Source organism: Hippocampus guttulatus, chromosome 14 (genome assembly GCF_054856545.1).
Source record: "Hippocampus guttulatus isolate MCC_2025c chromosome 14, RoL_Hgut_1.0, whole genome shotgun sequence".
Classification (NCBI taxonomy): Eukaryota; Metazoa; Chordata; class Actinopteri; order Syngnathiformes; family Syngnathidae; genus Hippocampus; species Hippocampus guttulatus.
Genome location: NC_141274.1, coordinates 738276 through 760008, shown reverse-complemented (window position 1 = coordinate 760008; position 21733 = coordinate 738276). Strand labels below are relative to the sequence as shown.

Sequence of the window (21733 nt, the reverse complement as noted above, 5' to 3'; positions counted from 1 at the left end):
ACAACCATGTATAGCAAGGCGTTTTAACCCGAAAAAAACGACCATGTTTAGTAAGGCGTTTTTAGCCGAAAAAACTACCATGTATATTGTCAGCCGTTTTTAGCCAAAAAACATGACCATTTGTACTAAGGCGTTTTTAGCCGGAAAAAAATGACCATGTTTATTTAGTAAGGCGTTTTTAGCCGAAAAAAACGACCATGTATATTAAGTCGTTTTTAGCCGAAAAAAATGACCATGTATAGGAAGGCATTTTTAACCGGAAAAAAAAACGACCATGTATAGTCAGGCATTTTTGGCAGAAAAAAAAACGACGTTTTTTCGGCCAAAAATGCCTTACTATACATGGTCGGTTTTTTCGGCCAAAAATGCCTTACTATACATGGTCGTTTTTTTTCCGGCCAAAAACGCCTTACTATACATGGTCGTTTTTTTCGGCTAAAAAGGCCTAACTATACATGGTAGTTTTTTTCGGCTAAAAACGCCTTAGTATATATACATGGTAGTTTTTTTTTGGCCAAAAATGCCTTCCTTATACATGGTCGTTTTTTTGGGGCTAAAAATGCCTTACTATACATGGTCGTTTTTTGGGGGCTAAAAATGCCTTGTTATAAATGGTCGTTTTTTTGGCGCTAAAAATGCCTTACTATACATGGTCGTTTTTTGGGCTAAAACGCCTTACTATACATGGTCGTTTTTTGGGCTAAAACGCCTTACTATACATGGTCGTTTTTTTCGGCTAAAAAGGCCTAACTATACATGGTAGTTTTTTTCGGCTAAAAACGCCTTAGTATATATACATGGTCGTTTTTTTTTTGGCCAAAAATGCCTTCCTTATACATGGTCGTTTTTTTGGGGCTAAAAATGCCTTACTATACATGGTCGTTTTTTGGGGGCTAAAAATGCCTTGTTATAAATGGTCGTTTTTTTGGCGCTAAAAATGCCTTACTATACATGGTCGTTTTTTTTCCGGCCAAAAACGCCTTACTATACATGGTGGTTTTTTTCGGCCAAAAATGCCTTACTATACATGGTCGTTTTTTTCGGCTAAAAACGCCTAACTATACATGGTCGTTTTTTTCGGCTAAAAACGCCTTACTATACATGGTCGTGGTTTTTTTTGGCTAAAAACACCTTACTATACATGGTCGTTTTTTTGGGCTAAAAACGCCTTACTAAACATGGTCGTTTTTTTCGTCTAAAAACGCCTTACTATACATGGTCGTTTTTTTTTTTTGTTAAAACGCCTTACTATACATGGTCGTTTTTGGTTTTTTTGTTAAAACGCCTTACTATTCATGGTCGTTTTTTTTCGTCGAAAAACGCCTTCCTATACATGGTGAGTTTTTTTCGTCTAAAAACGACTCATCGTTCACTTCAAAGAGCCGAAATCCTCAGGCCTGCTCCTGAATTATTTAAATTTTTGCAACATTTGTTTATAATTGTATGTATATGTTGTTGTTTGTGTTATTATCATATGCAATTGAATAAGTAGACCATTTCAGAATTCGAAATTTGGGACTCTCTCAATGCATAATGGCACTCATACTTTTCTGATCAGCGAGTGCCTGGGACTCGCTGCCGGTAAACTGTAAAATGATCACTGCAGAGATTACCGCTTTTTCTGCACTCAGTGATTGACTTCTATGCAAAGTCATTTCTCAACTTGTCTTCCGTGCCGTGTCATGCCTGTTGAGTGTTGATTTACTTCACATTAAGAAACTACTGCACTGAAACATTAATTCATAAATGTATATCATATGCTTTTTTGTTTTTCTCAGTATAAATAACACGTACCCTGACCGTTCTACTCTTTGAATAAAAACACTTCATTCAAGCGTTAGGGAGCGCAAGGGGTTATGATGGAGGGGGGTTGCAAATCATGAAGACCTGCCAAGTGGTATGATAGCATTGTTTTATACATGTCCTCGGCTAGGCCTCAGCTTCAAAATCAGTCCTTGGTCCCTGGCCTTGGAGGCAAGTCCTTGGTCCTTGGCCTTGGCCTTGCCTCGGAAAATTTTCCAAGTCCTTGGCCTTGGCCTCGGAGTCAAGACCTTGGCCTTGGCCTTGGCCTCGGGTTGCCGGTCCTTGGACACAACACTGGTGTGGGCTGACCAATAGTATATACAGTGATCCCTCGCTACTTCGCGGTTTGTTTATCGCAGGTTCAGTGCATCGCGGATTTTTTCAAACATAAAAAAACCATATACATGGGGTACAGTACTGTATATGTTGCTCTATGTGACTCGCTGTTGTTTTGCAGCTTCTCGCGGACCGTTTGCGGACTTTCAAAAAAAAAATTGTACACGTTTATGTTAATTGGACGCTACTTTGCGGATTTTCGTTTCTCGCGGGTGGTTTTGGTCCCCATTAACCGCGATAAACGAGGGATTGCTGTAGTATATTTGTGGGGAGGGTTGGGGGGGACGTGCGATTGACAAAAAATTGTGACGTGAGATGTTTCGGCCGAACGCCAGTGATACATACTGTATACATTTGAAGTTTTTCTCTTTTTGTACGAGTGGAAACCCACTACCATAAAATTGAACTCAGCGCAGCTTCAACATCGATAACATGAAACAAAAAGACGTTTGAAAATGAAAGTGTATTCAATCCACTTTCATTTTCAAACATCGTCAAGACGTCTGATAAATGCATAATCACGTAACAGACTTTCATAGTGTAAGTGAACGACAAATGAAGTATCTGTATGATGCTGGTGCTTTATTGAAAAGGAAGGATGAGTGCCAGTAACTTTACAGCATAGTTTTGTACAAAAGAATAATAACAGACAAGCTACTATGAGCACTGAAAGGTGTTTGACAGACTTGTTAAACTGTGTGCCACGTAGTCACCCTCAAACAGTGCAGCTTGACGCCAATGACGGTAAACCTGAAGAGTCTCGCACGCGCTACAATCTTTTGACAAGACAATGGAGAAGACGGTCGAGGAGTCGGAGGTAAACGTGAGCTAACCTGAATGTGAAAAATGAACGTATTTTGGAGGTCAGTTAAAAACATTCTTGCGTATCGTCAACGTATTGCTACACGCCGTTAAGTCCAGGAGTAGAGAGAGACATATACGTACAGTACATATCTGCGCAAATGCATAATTAAGCTTAAGTATATCATATAACCGATCATATTTTTGTTTGTTGAGAAGCCAAAACTATTTACAGGACAGTGTCAGGACACTTGAAATCAATGACGAGATGAATATTAATAAGAATATACCGTGGAGTCCTTTGAGAATAGCAGCATGGAAAGCATTGGTTTGTTTTGGATCCGGCAACAAAATGGCTGGCCCTCAGCTCTCATTTATGACACAGAAAACAGATTTCCTCAAATAGTGGCATCCCTTCTAAATCTGCCTGTTCACTTGATGCCTCCCTTTTGCTCTATGAGGGGGGGGGGGGGTGTAATTATCCCTGTTCATGAAGATTAAAGAGGAAACCTATTTGAAGATTTTTTGCTGACCAAAACAACCAGACACAAACAGACCGTGGGCTGAAATCAAAGTGCGCAGTCTTACCCACCACATGTCGTAAAGCAGTTTAAGACAAGCTTCATTCCCAACACATGGTTGCTCCACAATCTTCTATGCACAGCGTAAGTCCTTTTTCTTCTCCTCCATTTCTTTTAAACTCACTCGACATAAATAATGTTGAATATTACTGCCGCTATTTTGAGAAATACAGTATGCTTGTATATATGCACGTAAGGACAGTGATTTGAAATGAAGTGTTGCGTTTGCAGGCAGTCAGAGGTCCGGGAAGCGGCTGGGGTCTTCTTTGAAGTCGGGGGGGATGACGAAGAGAGAGCCCTCAAAGCGGTCTCGGTGGAACTCCTGGAAGGTGACGGTGGCCGTGATGGTCGGGAACACGGGGATGTCTGTGCAAAACGCAAAGCGGGAGGGATGCGTTAGCGGGGTCGCTGTGGGAAAGCAGAGTTGCCGGGAAAACGGGGACCACGCACCAAGTTTGACAGGGAAGCCGGGGGGCAGTTTCATCTGGACGAACTCTCGCAGCTTGTTGAAGTGCTTGAAAGGAGCGACCACCTCCAACACATTCAGGAAACTGAAACAAACGTGTTACGGTATTATTCCTCTCTGTTAGTTGGATTCGAAAGAAACAAAGAATGTAGAATGTTGTTGGAGGTATTTCCTGCTCACTGCGTTTACAATCACCTTTAGTGCCCCTCGACCCCCACCACTTTTCGGGCCCCCCTCCGTAGGACTTGTTTAACATCAAAAGAGGAAGTGCGTACCTCCCCGCCTCTCATTATCATATTGTCTCTAATTGTGTGTTTCTTTTACGCTTCCCGACTGCAATCCGAAACCCTCAGGAGCCCCAATCGATTCGTAAACGGCAGAAAAATAAATTAAACCCTTTGAAGGAACTGTTCATTGACTCCAGCCTGTATTTGGATAACCAACATCCTCATCGTCCGAAATTAACGAACACGCGGAGGAAGACAAAGGCCGCTCTGCCCACAACATTAGCAAGGCGCTTTTTGACGACAAATGTTTACTCATGAATGCTCCCCCCCCCCCCCCCCCCTCTGCATTTTCACTTGCTGCTTTTTTTATTGCTCTTTCCCACTGGTTTAACAGAACTTTCATTCGGGGCTGGTATTGGTGAACTACGGATTTTATTTTGGTAGATTCTTACTTCCTGCTTTTAGACGGATTCTCGGTGCCTTGATGGGACCCTGCTCCGGAGCCTTTTTTTGTAGGTTTCAACTACCTTCATTTATTTATTTAGACTCATTCCCGTTGGCGTGAAAGGAAGATCGGCTGCAACTGTGAGCTTTGATTTTGTGCGCCAAATTAATTTTGGTAGGTCTTTACTTCCTGTATTCTGATCTCATTCCCGCAGGCTTGAGTCACCAGCTTTTTATGAACATTGATGACTTTGACAAGTCATGACGTTTTTTTTTTTTTAAATGACTTTGATTTGGATCTTCGGTTGTCATTTTGAAACCTCTCTACTGACTCTTTTTTTGTTTTTGTATTTGTTTTTATTCCTCATTCTCATTGGTTTCATAGACCTTTCATCCGGAGCAAGTCGCGATCAATGTTTTCTAAGTAAAAGACTCAGATTTGGATTTATGTGAAATGTTCCGTAAATATAAATATGTCTAATCTCTCAGTGGTTTTACTCCTGTGACTCTCAAGCTCGACATTCTTTTTTAACCATAATTACTTTGAGTTGCAAACTCTGTGGCTACTTCGAAGTGTTATAAATGATTTTATTCAAGTAGGTTTTTACTTCCCTTTTTTTCCTTCCCATTCGCAAGTACAGTATTCCCTCTGTGGATATCAGCACAAATGTACAACCATCAGCAATCTAATTTTAGATGAGGATTTGACACTCCTGTATTAGTTCCGCTTTAGTAAGAGGCATCTCATACCACGCGTGTCAAGTCAAGGGTGGGTTACTTACGATTCAATGCCCAGCGGGAAGTCCTGGCTCATGGCTACGGTGGCCTTGAAATGCTTCTTGTTCTCCTTGCACACCAGCTCTCTGCCCACATGAGGAGGCCTGCGCCCACAAGGAGGAGAAACATCACAACATTGTCCCGCTGTTACCAACCCCCCCAAATAACAACAACATACTTTCCGTGCTCGGCCGTGATGTACTCCTCCCAAGAAATGGTGTTGGGGGCCGGCGCCGAGAGGGACTGCCTCCTCGCGGACTGTGAAAACAGTTGCTATTTGTTGTTTCCAAGTACCCCCCCCCCCCCCCTCCAAAAAAAAAAATTGAGCGCGATTCACCTCAAAGTTGTGCTCGCCGATGCTGCCGCCTTTGCTGAGGCTCTCCATGATGGCTTTGTTCCTGAGGATGTCCTCCTCGCTCAGGTGCTCGCGCCGCTTCCTAGACTCCAGCACCAGGCCGTTGACGGCGTAGAAGTCCGCCAGGAAGTTGCCCACCCGCTCCTGCAACGCCGCATCAAAGCCCACGTTTGTCTACGCTTTGGCAAAATGGTGCAATATATATATATAATGAAAAGAAATTGGAACATTCTATTCACCGTAGACTCTTAAAATGATTATCATGACCAAAAGATTTTTCAAAAACATACATTTTGAAAATAAATGCCCGGTTTCAAATTGTTGCCGAGCTGACGAAACAAGCGCACCTGGCCAAGGTGTGATTTTTTTATGACAACATTAAAGATTAAACTCGTCAACACATCAAATGGTTCATCCGTATCGTTTATTAGTTGTGGATACAGGATTTGAAATAAATGAGCTAATAAAACCGCGTTTGGCTCGTACTCTCTGCAGTTGAAGAACTGGAATATACGGTTAGCGTCTACGGGCTTACGGTTTTGTCTTCCCTGAAGAGCCAGCCACTCTGAGTGCGGGAGAATGTGATGGACTTAGTGGACAAGGTGGCCGAGTAGACGTCGCTGCTCATCAAGATGTCCACCTCCTCCTCCGTCTCCATCTCAGACTCCTTTCAAGACACACGCACAACCCAGGCCGTCAACTCGTGCCGCCGCTGCTCCTCCAGCGGGCGAAGAGTGTCGGACCTCGTGGTGTATTCTTTGGTACACTTTGGCTTCGTTGTCCAGGACCACGAAGGACTGCGAGGGCGGCGCCTCGCCGCTGAAAATGAAGCTGAGGTCTCCGCGCTGACACTTCATGTCGATGAAGTCGATGAGGGTGGTGTCCAACCTACCATAAAGAAAGGAAAAAGCACGGATCGTGTTCTCGCTGCGATTCATCGGCCTGCCATCAACACACACCGGTCGATTCGTCTGGCGGATCTGTGCACGTTGCGCATGCAGCGGACACATCACCAAACACCACTCGACCAAACATTTGAGTTGGGGCCACTTCCCAGAATGGAATGCTGATGGCACTAGTTGGCGAGAGCAAACTTTGGGCTTTGAGGTGCTTATATTGTCTGGCTGTTGGAATGTGAACATTGAAAATGGCTAATCCCCACACTCGTTGCCAAGTCAGGGAGGAAGAAACTCGGTGACCGAGCGCTGCTATGGAAATTTGCCCCACTGTTCTGTCACAATAGTGCAACATTCTGACTGGCTCACTCCTTTTGAGAAATACGCCGCTCATCACAGATCCACTTGCTTGTCGTGCAATTTCACCCGCGACCCAACAATTAATACTGTGAAAACCATTCATAAAGTGTGCGTTTTAAAAAACAACAACACCACAGCTCTCCTTTTTTCGGAGCTGCAACAAAAACGTATTTAATAAAGCAGCGACACAATTCAACGAACCGACCGCAAGTTATAACATTGTAAGCGTGTCTCCGGCAAGGAGCCATCTTGGTCGACGTATTACCGTAATGACCATACGCGAGACGCACCGGGTTTTAAGGCGCTCGGTGAGCTTTTAAGAAAATGGAAGACTTTTTGGTGCGCCCTATAGTGCGGAAAATACAGTAGATAGAAATAAACACCTTGCTCTTCTAATCACTATCTGTGGAGGGATGAATTAAATGCCCCCAGACACGAAGACCTGATAGAATGCTAAGCTGTCCACTGTCGTAACCGCTGCCCCTGAAAGTTAAACTGATGACGTAATGGACAGTAGATTATTTAATGGTCATAATGGACGCCTTACCTGATATTGATGCCCTGCTTGTAGATTTTACAAGTATCAGAGGGAAGCATCCGAGACAGCAGAGGCACTGTGGGGGGGGGGGGGGGGAGAAACGATGCTCATGAAGTCTTTCCGGTGTTTCCATCAGTTGGCCACCATTGAAGCAAAATACTCACCCCAGCTTTGAAAATCCCAATGCAGCTCCAAGTAAAAGTCGCCCAGCTTCAAGAACAGAGAAGAGTTGTGGATGACCGGTTGTAAATCACCAAACAAAAGTGATAATCTGACATGCTCACCTCCTGGAGGGCTTCGAGTAACTTTGGCCTTTTGTCCTCCACGCTCTCCCTGGATTGTTGCTTCAGTTTGCGCAGTATTGCCGTGACTGCGAGACAAGAAGCGAGAACCAATTAACCCGTTGACATGCACTTTCACGCCCAGAAGACTCACGTTTGATGGACACTGTCGGAAGGGCAATGCTACATTTCGCATGTGTAACTTTCCAGATGTCACTTCCCCTGTGCTGTGCTTCAGAGGTCCACCATCAGATGTCAGAGCAAAGGCAATTACAGACCATCGCCAGATATTTATTTATTCATGTGATGGGGGCACTAATGTGAGGAAACCTGGAGAAGCTCAATCAAGACCACAGTTTTAAAATGAGTACCTCTCTGCCTGCATCCAGGGGAAAAAACAAAAACAACCCACATTAGCTACAAAGCTTTGCAATCCAGCACTGCATCTGTCATCTATCGACGATACCTGATTTTGACTGGAGCTCATTTGGACACGTTTTCTTGTAAGTTTCTCAAAGTGCATGCGGACTTTGTATCGGTCTGTCATGGTGAAGAAGAAGCTGAGCCAAAAGGCGAACGTGGCGACGTGTCCGGTGAATGGACTGACACAAGGTAACACCCAGTCTAAAATTTGCTTGAACTAAGACATTTGTGCACGGAAAGTGAATAATACAGGAGGAACAAAGCAATCCCTTTATTCAAGCCCTGCAGTGCATGACTCCAGTAAGGGGGACAATTCCAGCGGTTACTTAATCACACGGGGTGGCTGAGATACGCGCGGGCAGCGTCACATTAAGCTAATGCAACTCCAGATGCACTGTGGCAGTCAGAGCTGCGAGCGGTAACCTGATGACGAGGCCGCGGCTATGGGTGATGATGGAGGACAACCCTGCTGTTTTTTTGTTGTTGTTTTTTTGAACCGCACATAATCACCCGCCTTTCACTTGACTTTTCCCATGAAAATAGCAAAGGGGGAGGCACATGCAAAGCGCCGGCACGCAGGCTGTGTTTCAATTATTCACGCTGGACTTTTCTATCTTTAATAGCTTGTACAAGATTCACAGCATGAACAGAGAGAAGGCATTCCAAATGCTGTTTACACGTAACGCTTCGTGACGAGCTTCCCGACACTAAGCCGTCATTTGGGCGGCGCTCCAAAGCCGCCTGGATGGCCAACACCAGGATAATAAATGCTCAGATCAAATCCACCAACTAACACGCACAGAGAAGCAACCGACAGGGCTCCTCCATTTCAAGGTAGAGAGGTCCAGTTCTGTAAAATGTCTCTAAGTCAGCCATGACTGAGACTGTTGGCTTTAGATAAGGCGCCAGGGGGTCCAAGTCAACGATATGAGATTTATAAGGGCAACCGGGACCAAACACCACAACCTCTGTTTTCTTTTCATTCAAATTCAAAAGGTTCAGTGTCAGGCAGAACAAAAGTGGCCTCAAGGAGGAAGCATTCTTTTCGCTCACTCAAGACATAGATCTGATTGTCAACTGCATGGCAGTGAAAGGAAAAAACCCAACTTTTTTTAAGAAGGAGCCCGGGGGCACCAAATACGATGAAACCAGCCGTGGCCCCAAAATTGAACCCTGCGGAACCCCATGCGACAGTGTGACAGAGCGGGACTCAGAGCAAATCAAGGCTAACACAAGACATTCTGTCTGTCAAGTAAGATCTAAGCCACTCTAGAACACTACCGCTAATGCCCACCCGGTGCTGCAAACGAGCCAACAGAAATCTGCGGTCCATAGGTTAAGATGTTCATGTCTTTATATGTGTGTACCCCACTTTAAAACAGTCAATACGAGCTACAAAGCAGCACACACACGGAGTATTTGATGAAGCGGAGCTACTTACTCATTTGTCTATCGCCGTAGCTGATGGCTTCCGCCAGAGGGCTCCATCCTTGTGCATTCTTCATCTTAACTGGTGCATTGTGGGCCAGAAGAAGAAGGGCACATTCTAAAAAAAACAAAAACATGGAAACAGATCAGGATTAACCTTATGCATGTACAGCCACCCGAGGTCATTAAAGAGTGAGCTTTTTATTTGATTCATGTTCACAACCTGTGTGACCTAAAAATCACCCATTTAGAACAAGATGGCAACCGTTTGACCCATTCAATTAATTTCCATTATTTTCAGTGTTCTAGTTACTCTAGCCTTGAGTTATAGATTGTAAGCATCTGTTGCCCTCTTACCTTTGTGGCCCAGCATCACAGCCAGGTGCAGAGGGGTATTACCTAAAAGAAAAAAAAAAGACAGTACAGTAATCCATATGACAATAGAGAACGCTCATTCTATAGAAATTGTGTGTCAAGGTTGATGAAACGACACGGTGTAAGACCGAAAGAATTGTTTAAATTTTGGATGGGAGGTTGACGTTTGAATGGTTTCTATCTGTCATGGAATGTGGAAGGAGGGAGGTAGATGTAAAATCGTGGGAATTTAGGGAATGTGATAAATACTATACTCTGGAGAGATCTGAACAGTTTTTTAGTTTGACTTGTTCAAAATATGATTTTTTTTTAAATGGAGAAAATAGACATTTTCTTTATGTAATTTTGGGATTTTTTTTTGTTAGGTGGAAATGTGCTAAGTCCCTGCTGTCCAGTTTTTCTGACATGTTACAGACCAATCACAATGCTTTGCATTGTCTGCACTGTCAACGCGAAGTACAGTAATGTCATGTTTTTGAATGAAGTAATGGAAATGTGACTTGACATGGAAAATGAGGAACACTGAAAACATTTGAAAATTGGTGAATGGACGGAATGTGTTGAATAAAGAATTGTGGTGAACAACAACGCTCTTCAGCATCATACAATTATTTGTCAAAGAGAGAGGATGAAAACAACGAGTTCGTGGGTTTGTTCTTACCGTGCACGTCTTTCTGAGAGATGCTATGGGTCCTGATGAGGGAGGAGAGCCGTCTCACGTCCCCTTTGAACACGCACTCATGCACCGGGAAATCGTCGTTTGCGAGGATGATCGGATTCTTATTATCGTCGTTGACGACAGACGCGTTGCCGTTCAGGTTGTTGGCATTCAGCTGCTGTTGTTGCAGTGCCGACGGTTTGACCGATTTCACGACAGCCTTGTTGGACTTCAAGTGGTGACCGGTCCCGTTGGGGGTGGTCCCGTTGGAAGTCTCGTCGAACGAGTCGACGGCTTGTGCATTTTTGTTGCCTTTGTAGTGGTCCTTGCGCGCGGCGCGTATCGTCTCACCTGTCATGGTTGCGAAAGACCTCAATCACCTGAGATACTAGCTCACTCGACTCATCGACATTAGCATTAAACGAGAACAAGTCAAAATGTGGCTAAGAGAACAAAACAATGGAGGAATTCCGCTGCTTTACGGCGGCCAAACTTAACGGCGACATTAAGCTTGCACCCGTGAAGCGCTGCTCCCGGCCGCTCTAGCTAGCCCGCAATAAAAAAAAATACATGTACTACAGTGGGCGCGGCGATATGACCCCACGAGGGTTTAATATTATTCGACGCACACATCAAAACAAAACGTAGCTAAGATGTAACCACAATTACACAAACGTCTCCTCCATTCATCCTGGAAGCCCTTTTTTTAAAAAAAAACGAACCGGTTGAGATTCTGCGGGCTTTGCGGCAAATATGACACAAACGCCGGGATAGTTCAATAAGGCAGGAGATTTCGGCTACTATCGCGAGATCCACCGTGAACGCAAATCTTTGATGATGTCATTTTCACGCGCCATGATACTTTCAGCTCGTCAAGCAAGGTAACTCGAACAGCCGTGTTATTGGTATATTTTCCTTGCCACAATGGCCACCGTGAAGAAAGGGAAAGGAAGGAAAATTGTAAATCAAGAGGAACTTCGGCGCCTGATGAGGGAGAAGCAAAGGCAAACGTCCGAGAAGAAGCGCGTCGAATCTCCATTCGCAAAGTATAACAGCTTGGGCCACTTGAGCTGCGTTATCTGCAATACGCAGGTAAAGTCCGAGCTGCTGTGGCCCGCTCACGTCCTTGGAAAACAGCACAAGGAGAAGGTGAGCGAGCTCAAAGAGGCGAAACAAACAACGCAAAGTCAACCGGTGAAGAGAAAATTGACTGACGACGACAAGGAAATAAACGGGAAAAAGGCAAAGCAAACGTTGGGTACAGGCCAGTCCGCCGTTGCGGTACCTGCAGATTTCTTTGAGAAACCGGATTCTGCCAAGAACTCGGCGGGTGTTAGTCTGCTAGCGGGTGCCTATGACGACGATGACAACGATGAGGTGGAAAACGAGATGACTGGGGAAGCAGGGACGACCACCACCACAGCCGCTTCTCAGCCCCCGGAACACACCGGATTACCAGCAGACTTCTTCGACAGCTCCATCCCGGCCGCCCCCACAGTCTCCCACTCTGGCTCCATCGTCAAGGCAGAAGTGGTGGAGAATAGCGCCGAGAAGAAGGACAACACGGCCGAGACGCTGCCTGAGGGTTTCTTCGATGACCCGGTTCGGGACGCTAAGGTGCGAAACGTGGACGCGCCGAAGGACCACATGGACAAGGAGTGGGAGGAGTTCCAGAAGGAGATCCGGCAGGTGAACACCAAGTCGGAGGCCATCGTGGCCGAGGACGACGAGGAGGGCCGCCTCGAGCGACAAATTGACGAGATCGACGAGCAGATCGAGTGTTACAAGAGGGTGGAGATGCTGAGGGACAAGAGGGACGTAGTGAAGAGAAGGCTTCAGCCCAAGGAAGAACCCATGGAGACCGAAGCCAGTATGGACGAGGAGGAAGAGAATGAAGAACTACTTCGACTTTTGTCCCGGGACTGGAGGGCCAAAGGGGCACTGGCATGATCTGTGTACAAAAAAAAAAGACACACAACCGACTGAACTTTTTGTACTTACTGTATGCTCACATTAAATATGAGGAAACCGGAACTTATCGTCTTACAAATCAAACACCACAATCTGAAAATTGTTTACTGTTTATTCATTGATGCCCACATACAAAAACACCAATAAAATCTCAGTAGCAGCTTTCAGATCAGGGATCGGGAACCAGCCCTCCATACTAGATCAATGAAAACAACGATCAAACAAATGTCTGTTGTGAGCATTTGTGGGTTAAAGTGTGTTATAGGCTGACTGTTCCCCACGCCTGATCTGCACCAAAACCTTTTGTAGTGGCCCAGGCCATTACATTCCCAGCAAATTGTCTGAAACTACCTCAACGTAGTGGACAATAGCTTTGTCATAAATAAATGTGTACATGTTACATTATGAGCAACTTGTAAAGTACAACTTAAAATATACCGGTTTTAAGCTCAGAATTGTACAATAACTCATCCAACACCCTGAATGAAAAGAGAATGTTTTTTTTTCTTTTTATTAACAGCGGCCGCTTGAGGGACAATTCCATGAATACGTCTTTATGCTGTGCATAAAACGAGACTTAATGGGCGATGTCAGTGCTTGTACTACCTGTTACACATTCAGCTTGGTATGTTTACTTCAGGGGTGGGGAACCTTTCTCCTATCTTATCGAGTCATGTGTGGGTTATATTTAAGAAATATACAGCAATCAAAGAAATGTTTATATTTCTGCGCATTCCGGCGTAATAAGTTTTTGGCCCACGTGCCCACCTCTGCTCTACTGCATGCTAGGCATCTTTATTATTGCTACATAAATTCTTAGTGTTTCCAAGTGAACATAGCCCTTCAAACCGAGTTTGATGAAAAAAAGAAAAAGGGGTGGTATGATTAGCTATTGAGATACATTAAAAATACTAACTGACCAGGATTAGGATCAATCATCACAGTTAAGATAGGAAAGTGGCTAAAAACAGGAACAGGTTGGAAGAATCTGTTTCTAGTAGTCATGTTTGTAAACATTCATAAAAGCTTATAAATACATCTCACACTTCTACCAGGTGAGGGGTGGTGGGGCATTTTTACCGCAAACATCTCAGCGAATGATGGCGTGGTGTTGTCATTCGAGAACGATACTTATAAGTCGATGACCATTCTGCGGATGACTGGATTCGAGCTCAAGTGGGGCAGGAGCCGAGGCTGTGCTGGATCGGACAGAAATGGAAGAAGACAATTTGTTCACGCCAAAAAGTGCAGCAATTACGGAGAGCGTACGCCAGACCCCGCTGGGCTTCCTTCACTGCGGTTCACTGCTGTCCGTTGGTGACTCGCTCACAGCCCGAATGCGGCTCTCAGCTCCGTCATGGAGTACCTCTCGTCGCCGTCGCTGTCGAAGCACCGCAGCACCCGAGCTTTCGGAGTCAACGGCCCCAGCTTCACCCATAGCTCTTCGTACGTCAGGCCCGCTGGATTGCCGTAGTCATCCACGAAGATTTCTTTCAGACCTTGTGCACAAAAACCGCTACTGTAATTTCTCGTGAAAAACAAAAAAAACTCAGTCAAATCAGGCTTTCTAATAATACATAAATGGGTTGAGGGAGAAAATGACAATTTGTCACATTGTATAGACGTTCACCGGTGGTTATTGTTGCACCAAAAACAGAAAACCGTGGTGAATGAAATCCCTTATCTTTAAGATAACGTTTACAGCTGTAGCTCACTAATGCTGATGCTAATGATGGCAGCTAATGTTCCAAATAGCTTCCAGAGACAATAATCCCTCTTTAACAGAAATTGAATTAGCCACATACTCCCTTTTTGGATGCTGATCGTTGTGCTGCGCTGAAAGGCAAGTTCCGTAAACGCTGAAAAACTTTCAAGCTCCATCGCTAGGTTACAGCAACTGTGCGTGCGCATCAACGACAGCACGGAAGGTTCAGTGGCGGTTTTGAGAGGAAAAACAAATCTTTGCTATGATAAACAACAACATGGATTATTGCGTTGCTGACGATTTTGATGTATGACATGATCATGACGACCTGTCTAAATCTGGCCTCCCGAGTTAGGACGGCATATTGAAGTAGTTGTACACACCTTTTAACGTGACTCCAGGAACTAGGCGCCTCTTTTGGCATTTGATGTCGCCATTTCTCTTGGAGCGGTTCAGGGTGAGGAAGCGTGGGCGTCTGCTAGTGTCTGGGTCAGGACTTGGCGTTGTGTTATCTATCAAAATTAAAAAATTAAAATGTAACACAGGTAAAAAGCAGTGAGCAGGTTTATTATGCGGTGATGACACAGCACCTGGTGGTGACACTTTGGTTATTTGAGTCTCGTTCATCTCTGTCGTTTGAGGCCCGCTGCTGTTGAGGGGCTGGAATTCAGCATCTTTCAACTGGAGGCATGGGGCAAAAATAATATTGTGGGCTCTTAGTATCTTATACATGCAGTAAGAAATACAGAAAACCTCTCAATTTGTGCATAATCTCCTCTGAGATGCCAACAAAGATTTTTTTTCTCAAATGAAATAATGGAAATCGAGATATTTCATTTCATGTGCTCCTAACGGGCCGGGGAGCGTCATTGAGGGACTGACAATTGTCTGTGCATCGGCACCGTTGTTTAGAGTAACATCATGCACGCGTTCTGTTCACATACAAAGCCACGTTTGTTTTTGTAATGTAAACATAAGCATAAAAAGATCACCCAAAAAAAATCCAAATAAGGCATCATGCCCATCAATGTGAACAAATGTCATAGAGCCAAAGGAAAAAAACCCTCACATTTTGTTTGGGCCCGCTCTCCAAAGACGATACCCTGCTCTGGAGCTCGGCGACAGTCGACAGAAGCATATGGATCTGCTCATCGCTCCAAATGTGGTGTTTGGCCTCCGTCTGGTTGGCCTTGCTCACGGCTTTCCTCAGGTCACTTATGTCCTGTAAGAACAAACGCACGCACGCACGCACGCACGCGTTGTTGCTTTACCTCCAATTTCATACAGGGGTGGTCTTGCGAGGCCAAAGGACGGTCACAAAATGAAGCAAAGTGGCTCAGGAAGGAACAACATCTCTAAGCTTAGAGGAAGGAGTCTCCAACGTGTTTCCACATTTTGCCCGAGGCGGAGATCTGTGCTCCAGATTACCAATGTTGATGACCCATAAAATAACGATATTAGCGACTGGGTCACAAATAACTTTCACCTGAAAAGAAGCGTCTAAAGATCAATCTGAAACTCGGCCAGCATCTTCCCAGAAGCGTAAAGGCTCCTGTGTTTGTTTCCACAGTTGGACAAAAGAGTTTTAGTGTGAAAACATTGTAGGTCTGCTTTTTATCATGTTCGTTGATGAGTGACTTAATAGCGCGTTCAACATCCTTTTGAGTTTTGTTTTTTTTAAGTTTTCTCAAATGTTTGACCGACTTTTTACTCAGTAAGTAAGCTCCCAAAATAGACGGGCACTAGTTCCATGTATTATAGATGAAAACACGTGTGCAACGGCACAGGGAAACAAGGCTGGTCTGAACCTGGTGCCTTCGGCAATGGAAATTCCACCAAAAGGCACATCGTGTGTGTTGCATAAGAGTATTGGAATATCTGACTCAAAATTGACAACATTTGGTTTGGATTGCAGCCACATTGAAGTAGATCTGCTCGTGACTCGAACACGTGCAAGCCCAAAGATTAATAGGCAGAAGGAGGACAACAGCTGAGGACTGACGAGGAGAGCAGATACTTCACATGTCGCAATGACATGACACTCGTAAAATCACTTGCTAGCTGACAGTTTTAATTCTCCGGAAACTACCCTTTTAAGCTTGTAAAATGACGCCATTTTCTCATTAAAAACATCATTATGTTTATTATATTTATTTATTCATATACATTTGGGGGGGGGGGCAGAATTGTGCCTTATTCTTATAGCACAACTTTACTCTCACATTAATAAAATAAAATGTACAGATTGTTTATTGTGAAATATTGCAGTCTTGTAAAAGGATGACATGTTAATGTTATTTTTGTCGTAAAATATTCCGACAACTCATACGAAATGTTGACATTTTAATTTGTAATGTTTAAAATGACAAAAAAAAATTCAAATTTTGTTTTGACAAATCATTTGATGCACCAGTGAAATCTGGAGTTCTGATCCAAACGACATGACAAATTTTAAATGAACACCGCAAGTTATGGCCTGCGAGTGGATGAATTTACCATAGTTGCCTTCAGCCCGTCATCGGAATTCTTCTGAGTTTCGAGCGCGGTCTGTATTGTCTTCACGTCGTGCTGAACACTTGTCAACGTGCTTCCAATCGTAGCCACACTCTGAAATTGAAAGCAAAAAACCCCTCCGTAAAACAAATAACAATGACAATAATGTTAGAATTTTTTTTTTTGAAAACTCCATATTGTTTACCTTTTGTAGGTCTTCCACCGTAGTGGGCAGGCTGATTAAATCGGAAGCCGATTTCAAATTGGCCTTCAAGTGGTTTACAGCAGAGTCCAACAAAGTAATCTGCACGAGGGCAATGACAATTCAATAAAAACAACAAATAAAGACCACTTTGTGAATTCACAATGCTGTCACTTTATTTTCTATGACAAGGGATGGGGAATTATACCGTATTGGCCCGAATATAAGACGGCCCTGATTATAAGACGACCCCCTCTTTTTCAAGACTCAAGTTTGAAAAAAGACTTTTTGAACACCAAATTAATTTTTATACAGAAAATAATTACAGAACATCTGAAACAAATGATTCTAACAATATATTTGAGAGAAAAGCATGTTATTCTGCCTCATTCAAATCTAAAGTGCAATCCCATTCGTAAATGAATGGCTTCTGGTTTTTGAAATGTAAATGACAACATAACTGCTCCTCAGCTGCCGGTTAACCAGGCTGATCTTCGACCCACTTTTCTCCAGATTGTCGCTACGTTTCTCCATTTTCTGTTATCGCTTCTATTATTTTCTTCTCTTTTCTTTCTTACAGCTATTTTTTATTTTCCTTCTTCGTGCTACCGCTATTTTTATTTTTATTCTTCGTGACAGGGGTTCACTTTGGCCTGAGGAGTCAAGTTCAGCATTCGCTTCAATGATATCTGGCGCCATCTCGCGTCGTGAATGGGTATAACGTCTAGACCCCGAATATTAGACGACCCCCACTTTTTCAGTCTTATCTCAATGCAAAAAACACCGTCTTATATTCAGGCCAATACGGTATTCTGTGTGCTGAAAAAAATGTGTGTGGCGCAACGCTCCTTACATCCAGGTGGACAATGTAAAGATGACAACTAACCTTTCTGTTGATGTCTGTGAGGTTGAACCAGAGTTTGCCCAACCCTTTCTCCCCATTCTCAATGTCATCAAGCTTCTTGTCCTTGTTTTTCAGGTCATCGCTTAGTTTTGGTATTTCACTTGAAGATGCCTTTTGGCTGGATTCCACTGTTCAAAATAAATCAATAAATAATCCGTCAATCACAACAGTCTTAGGAGGGTTCAACATTCTCGTATGTCCAGCGCAACACAACAAACAGCTACGTGACAGCGGATCTTACTGCTGTGTAGTTTTTCCTTCATTGAGTCCAGATCTTCCTTCAAGGCAATCTGCATCCATATGAGTCCAGCGCAAGCCATGACACAGGCGGCGAGTATGATGAAGAGAAAAAGTGGGTAGCACACGGTGCAGCACTGACTGTAACTTCGCCTGGAAGCGGTCAAAAGCGGCAGCATTAGACACACTGCATCACTTCTTTAATTATTCATGGAAAAAGATCTTTTCAGAGGTTTGTTACGACATGGGGATTGTACAATTTCATTCCATGTTTAAGGCTCCACAAACTACACTGTAATTGACCCTCAACTAAGGTGAACAATAAATTGGGAATGTCATGAGTAGAAGTAACGTGGTTAGGCACGTAAAGTCATTCTTGTACCATGTTACGTCATTCTTATAAAGTTAGGAGTGAAATAAATGCTTGTATTATTTCCATTTAGTGCAGGGGTATCCAAAGTCGGTCCTCAAGGGCCGCTGTCCTGCCTGTTTTCCAGCTGTCCCAAGAGCAACACACCTGATTCAAATAATCAGGAACGTTCTAATGCTGCTTCAGAGCTGGCTGATGAGCTGATCATCTGAATCAGGTGTGTTGCAGCCGGGAGAGATGGAAAACAGGCAGGACAGTGGCCCTCCAGGCCCGGAGCTGGACATGCCTGATTTAGTCTCAGAAAATGACAGATTGATGACATTGTTACCTCACCTTTATTCTTTTAATTTTTATTTCATTATTTCTCCTCATATTCTCACTTTTGTGAGATACAACTTAATCCTCATCATGACCTATTTTAAGGATGTTTCTTGAAAAAAATTATTTGGACATCTTTTTAAATTACTGAACATTTGATCCTCATAAAACTACCCTTTCACTCTTGTTTTAATTTTGAATTGTCATATATTCAGATTCCCCATAAAATAATTTGCATTATTGTCAAAATAATTCATTGTTCGTCTCGTACCGCGAGTTTTGTTTCTTGCAATTTAAAAATGAATACTCCCAAAATTACAGGGTTAGTTTGTAAAATTGTGAAAGGTTCCCCCCCAAAATTATAAATACACAACTTCTAATTTTTTTTTCTTGTTACAAGACTACTTTATCCCCCTCCCCAAAAAAAACAACACTCGATTTATCTCTGTGATTGCAACCTTACAAACGACCCTTGTCGCGTTCCATTCCACGGCTTTACAAATAAAATCTTAATCCCTGATTTTACTGGACGCCCTGCCCATACGCACACGAACGCCTGTTTGCTTATGGAAAAAAAAAACCCTGACATGATTGAGTTGGAAGATTATAACTACGAAGATAAATAAAATAACAAACACAAAAACATTTAAAATGAATTCTGCTTTGTCTTTTGCTCCCCATCTGTGATTTTAACTCCACTGTCTCTGCAGCCATGTCCATTTATGTAAAATTAGCACATCAGTGAGGATGCTCGTTGAAGCCACTCCCCCGGATAAATCATTCTGTCACACAAAACAAAAAAAAAACAATCTTCGTTTTGTTATGATTTTGTATATTGTATTATATTCTGACTAATGCCTGGTAAAATTCTATACAGTATTATCTTTCTGTAAAGGGCACTGTAAAATTTTAAAATCGTAATGTAAATAATGTAAAATGTATTTCCTATAATAATATTCCCACTTAATTCTCAATTTACATCTTTTATGATTAATGTATTTCATTTTGCAGCTGACATGTGCTAATATGCAATCCTCTTATGTATTAAGAGGATTGTTTACACCTAGGTTTCTTCTGCAGGGCGTTCGTGTGGTCAGGAATGTTGTTAACATGGTTGCAAGAAAGCTCGTTTGAAGGGAGCACTCACTTGCCAAAGCTAGTTCCGCTGCTCATGCCGTTGAACTCGTCGTCCTCCGAGCTGGAGTCCGACTCCGAGTCCGGCGGCTCGGTTCGGAGAAGCCGGTGACCGGAGCCTTTCTTCGCCTTCTTTCTTTTGCTGTCCCCGAGTCCGATGAGGGCGTTAAGCTCCTTCCTCTTCTTCATTTTCTTCTGAGGCGTCAGCGAGCCCACCGAGCTCGACTTAAAGCCGACTAAATCCAACGTTTTGTCCAGTTTGCTGGCTGACTTGCGGTTGAAGCTAAGCAAACGCCAGAGTTTCAGTGACGGAAAGAGGTCGAGGGGAATAAAGCCACCGGACGGTGCCGGTTACGTTCTGTCAGACGACTGCCAATTGTTTATAATGAAACGAGCAACATAACCATCCTTTTTTAATCCCCACCTCCAGCAATTTTAAATGCTAGCGCTCGTATTAAAATCTAGTGGATGGCTACCACGGCTACATTTGGCACTTTGCTAACGCTAACGACCACAAATACAAGTGGCTAACGTCGTGATTCGAAAAGACTCGCGCCCGCGACGAGCATTCTTTTGTGTCAGTGATTACGGACGAATGATAATAGAAACGTCATACTAAACGTCAAAACTCAAATTTGCTGCGAAGGGATCCTCGGCCTCGCTGCATTTACAGTACATATATTGTTTAGATGCGACGTTGCAGTTACATCTAATCTGATAGGTTGACGGATTTGACTCAACTTCCTATGTCTCGTTGTATTCCCGCCCCCCTCTATGCAGCATTTCGACACGCTTATAACTCGACTTTTTTTTGTTGTTGTTGTTGTTGCCAAAGGCAGGCCAATATTGGCTCTTTAAGATAGGAATTTTGCAACATCTGCAGTGAGCTATGGAGAGTCATTTCTGCAAAAATCTGCAAAATTAGGCAGTTATGTCATAAGCGTCACGATTTGGAAGTCAATCTCTCTCTCTCTCTTTCTCTCTCTGTCTCTCTCTCTCTCTCTCTCTCTCACACACACAAGCACACTCAACTTCAAATTCCTTTTTTTTTCAAATTTAACATTAAGATGGACCGTTGTCAGATTTTTTTTCAAATCAGTCAGTTGTTTGGTGAGGAACTTGACCTCTGAACTTACTTGACATCATCATAATAATAATAATAATAATAATAATAATATTGCTCTTGGCTAGCAACTAGGGTGTCCCCCACCTACTGCCTAATGCCCCGCGACCCTTTTAAGGATAAGCAGATCAGAAAATGGATGGAAAATAATACTGTAATAATAATGATAATAATAATACAGCCATAGGACTTTGAATAGCTGATCAAATTAGACTAATGTGCAAAATTTCGAGCCATTCAGTTATGGGGGCCCAATGTGACATATTTGGGCTGAGGGGTTTATTTAACCAAGTGGACGTTGCACAACGAGTCTTATTGAGGCACAGCTATTAAGCGATAAAGTTCAAGTCAATCAGACTTATTTGGTGAGTGACTTAACTAACACTGGTCAACAAATTTGTACTTCATTTCGAAATCAGAGTTGCAAGTAAACTCTACTAGATGAATATTTGTTTGAATTTATGAATTAAGGGTTATGTTCTGCAACAGGTGGATTTTTGTTCTGACACGTCACTGCTATAAATCTG

The 21733-nt window shown here is 43.3% G+C and overlaps 3 protein-coding genes across 3 annotated transcripts; 1 reads left to right on the top strand and 2 right to left on the bottom strand.

Moving 5' to 3' along the window:
- Positions 1 to 2706: 2706 nt before the first annotated feature.
- On the bottom strand, positions 2707 to 11572 carry LOC147194392 (ankyrin repeat domain-containing protein 13C-like). The gene is made up of 13 exons (XM_086129028.1): positions 10753 to 11572; positions 10074 to 10115; positions 9730 to 9834; positions 7869 to 7954; positions 7749 to 7794; positions 7594 to 7660; positions 6534 to 6678; positions 6326 to 6457; positions 5773 to 5934; positions 5614 to 5693; positions 5441 to 5539; positions 3972 to 4072; positions 2707 to 3887 (listed from the first exon to the last, which is right to left on the bottom strand). The coding sequence occupies exons 1-13, from the start codon at positions 11105 to 11107 to the stop codon at positions 3757 to 3759; spliced, it is 1551 nt and encodes a 516-aa protein (XP_085985154.1). The 5' UTR covers positions 11108 to 11572; the 3' UTR covers positions 2707 to 3756.
- A 101-nt stretch (positions 11573 to 11673) lies between these two features.
- Positions 11674 to 12783, top strand: znf830 (zinc finger protein 830). Its single transcript, XM_086129030.1, has one exon. It carries the CDS (start codon positions 11674 to 11676, stop codon positions 12697 to 12699), a length of 1026 nt encoding a protein of 341 aa, XP_085985156.1. The 3' UTR covers positions 12700 to 12783.
- A 35-nt stretch (positions 12784 to 12818) lies between these two features.
- On the bottom strand, positions 12819 to 20784 carry efcab14 (EF-hand calcium binding domain 14). Its single transcript, XM_086129029.1, has 9 exons — positions 20097 to 20784; positions 18266 to 18414; positions 18007 to 18152; positions 17124 to 17222; positions 16922 to 17032; positions 15495 to 15647; positions 15016 to 15106; positions 14809 to 14937; positions 12819 to 14219 (listed from the first exon to the last, which is right to left on the bottom strand). The coding sequence occupies exons 1-9, from the start codon at positions 20270 to 20272 to the stop codon at positions 14047 to 14049; spliced, it is 1227 nt and encodes a 408-aa protein (XP_085985155.1). The 5' UTR covers positions 20273 to 20784; the 3' UTR covers positions 12819 to 14046.
- Positions 20785 to 21733: the final 949 nt, after the last annotated feature.

Coding starts and splice junctions, on each gene's coding strand:
- efcab14 (XM_086129029.1), bottom strand. CDS start 20,272: ATGAAGAAGAGGAAGGAGCTTAACGCCCTCATCGGACTCGGGGACAGC. Junction 17,223..18,006: donor TCACAGACATCAACAGAAAG/GTTAGTTGTCAT, acceptor GCCCTCGTGCAG/ATTACTTTGTTGGACTCTGC. Junction 14,220..14,808: donor TCCTGGAGTCACGTTAAAAG/GTGTGTACAACT, acceptor TTTGTGCACAAG/GTCTGAAAGAAATCTTCGTG.
- znf830 (XM_086129030.1), top strand. CDS start 11,674: ATGGCCACCGTGAAGAAAGGGAAAGGAAGGAAAATTGTAAATCAAGAG.
- LOC147194392 (XM_086129028.1), bottom strand. CDS start 11,107: ATGACAGGTGAGACGATACGCGCCGCGCGCAAGGACCACTACAAAGGC. Junction 7,955..9,729: donor CTACGGCGATAGACAAATGA/GTAAGTAGCTCC, acceptor CTTGTCTCGCAG/TCACGGCAATACTGCGCAAA. Junction 7,661..7,748: donor TTGGGATTTTCAAAGCTGGG/GTGAGTATTTTG, acceptor CCCCCCCCACAG/TGCCTCTGCTGTCTCGGATG.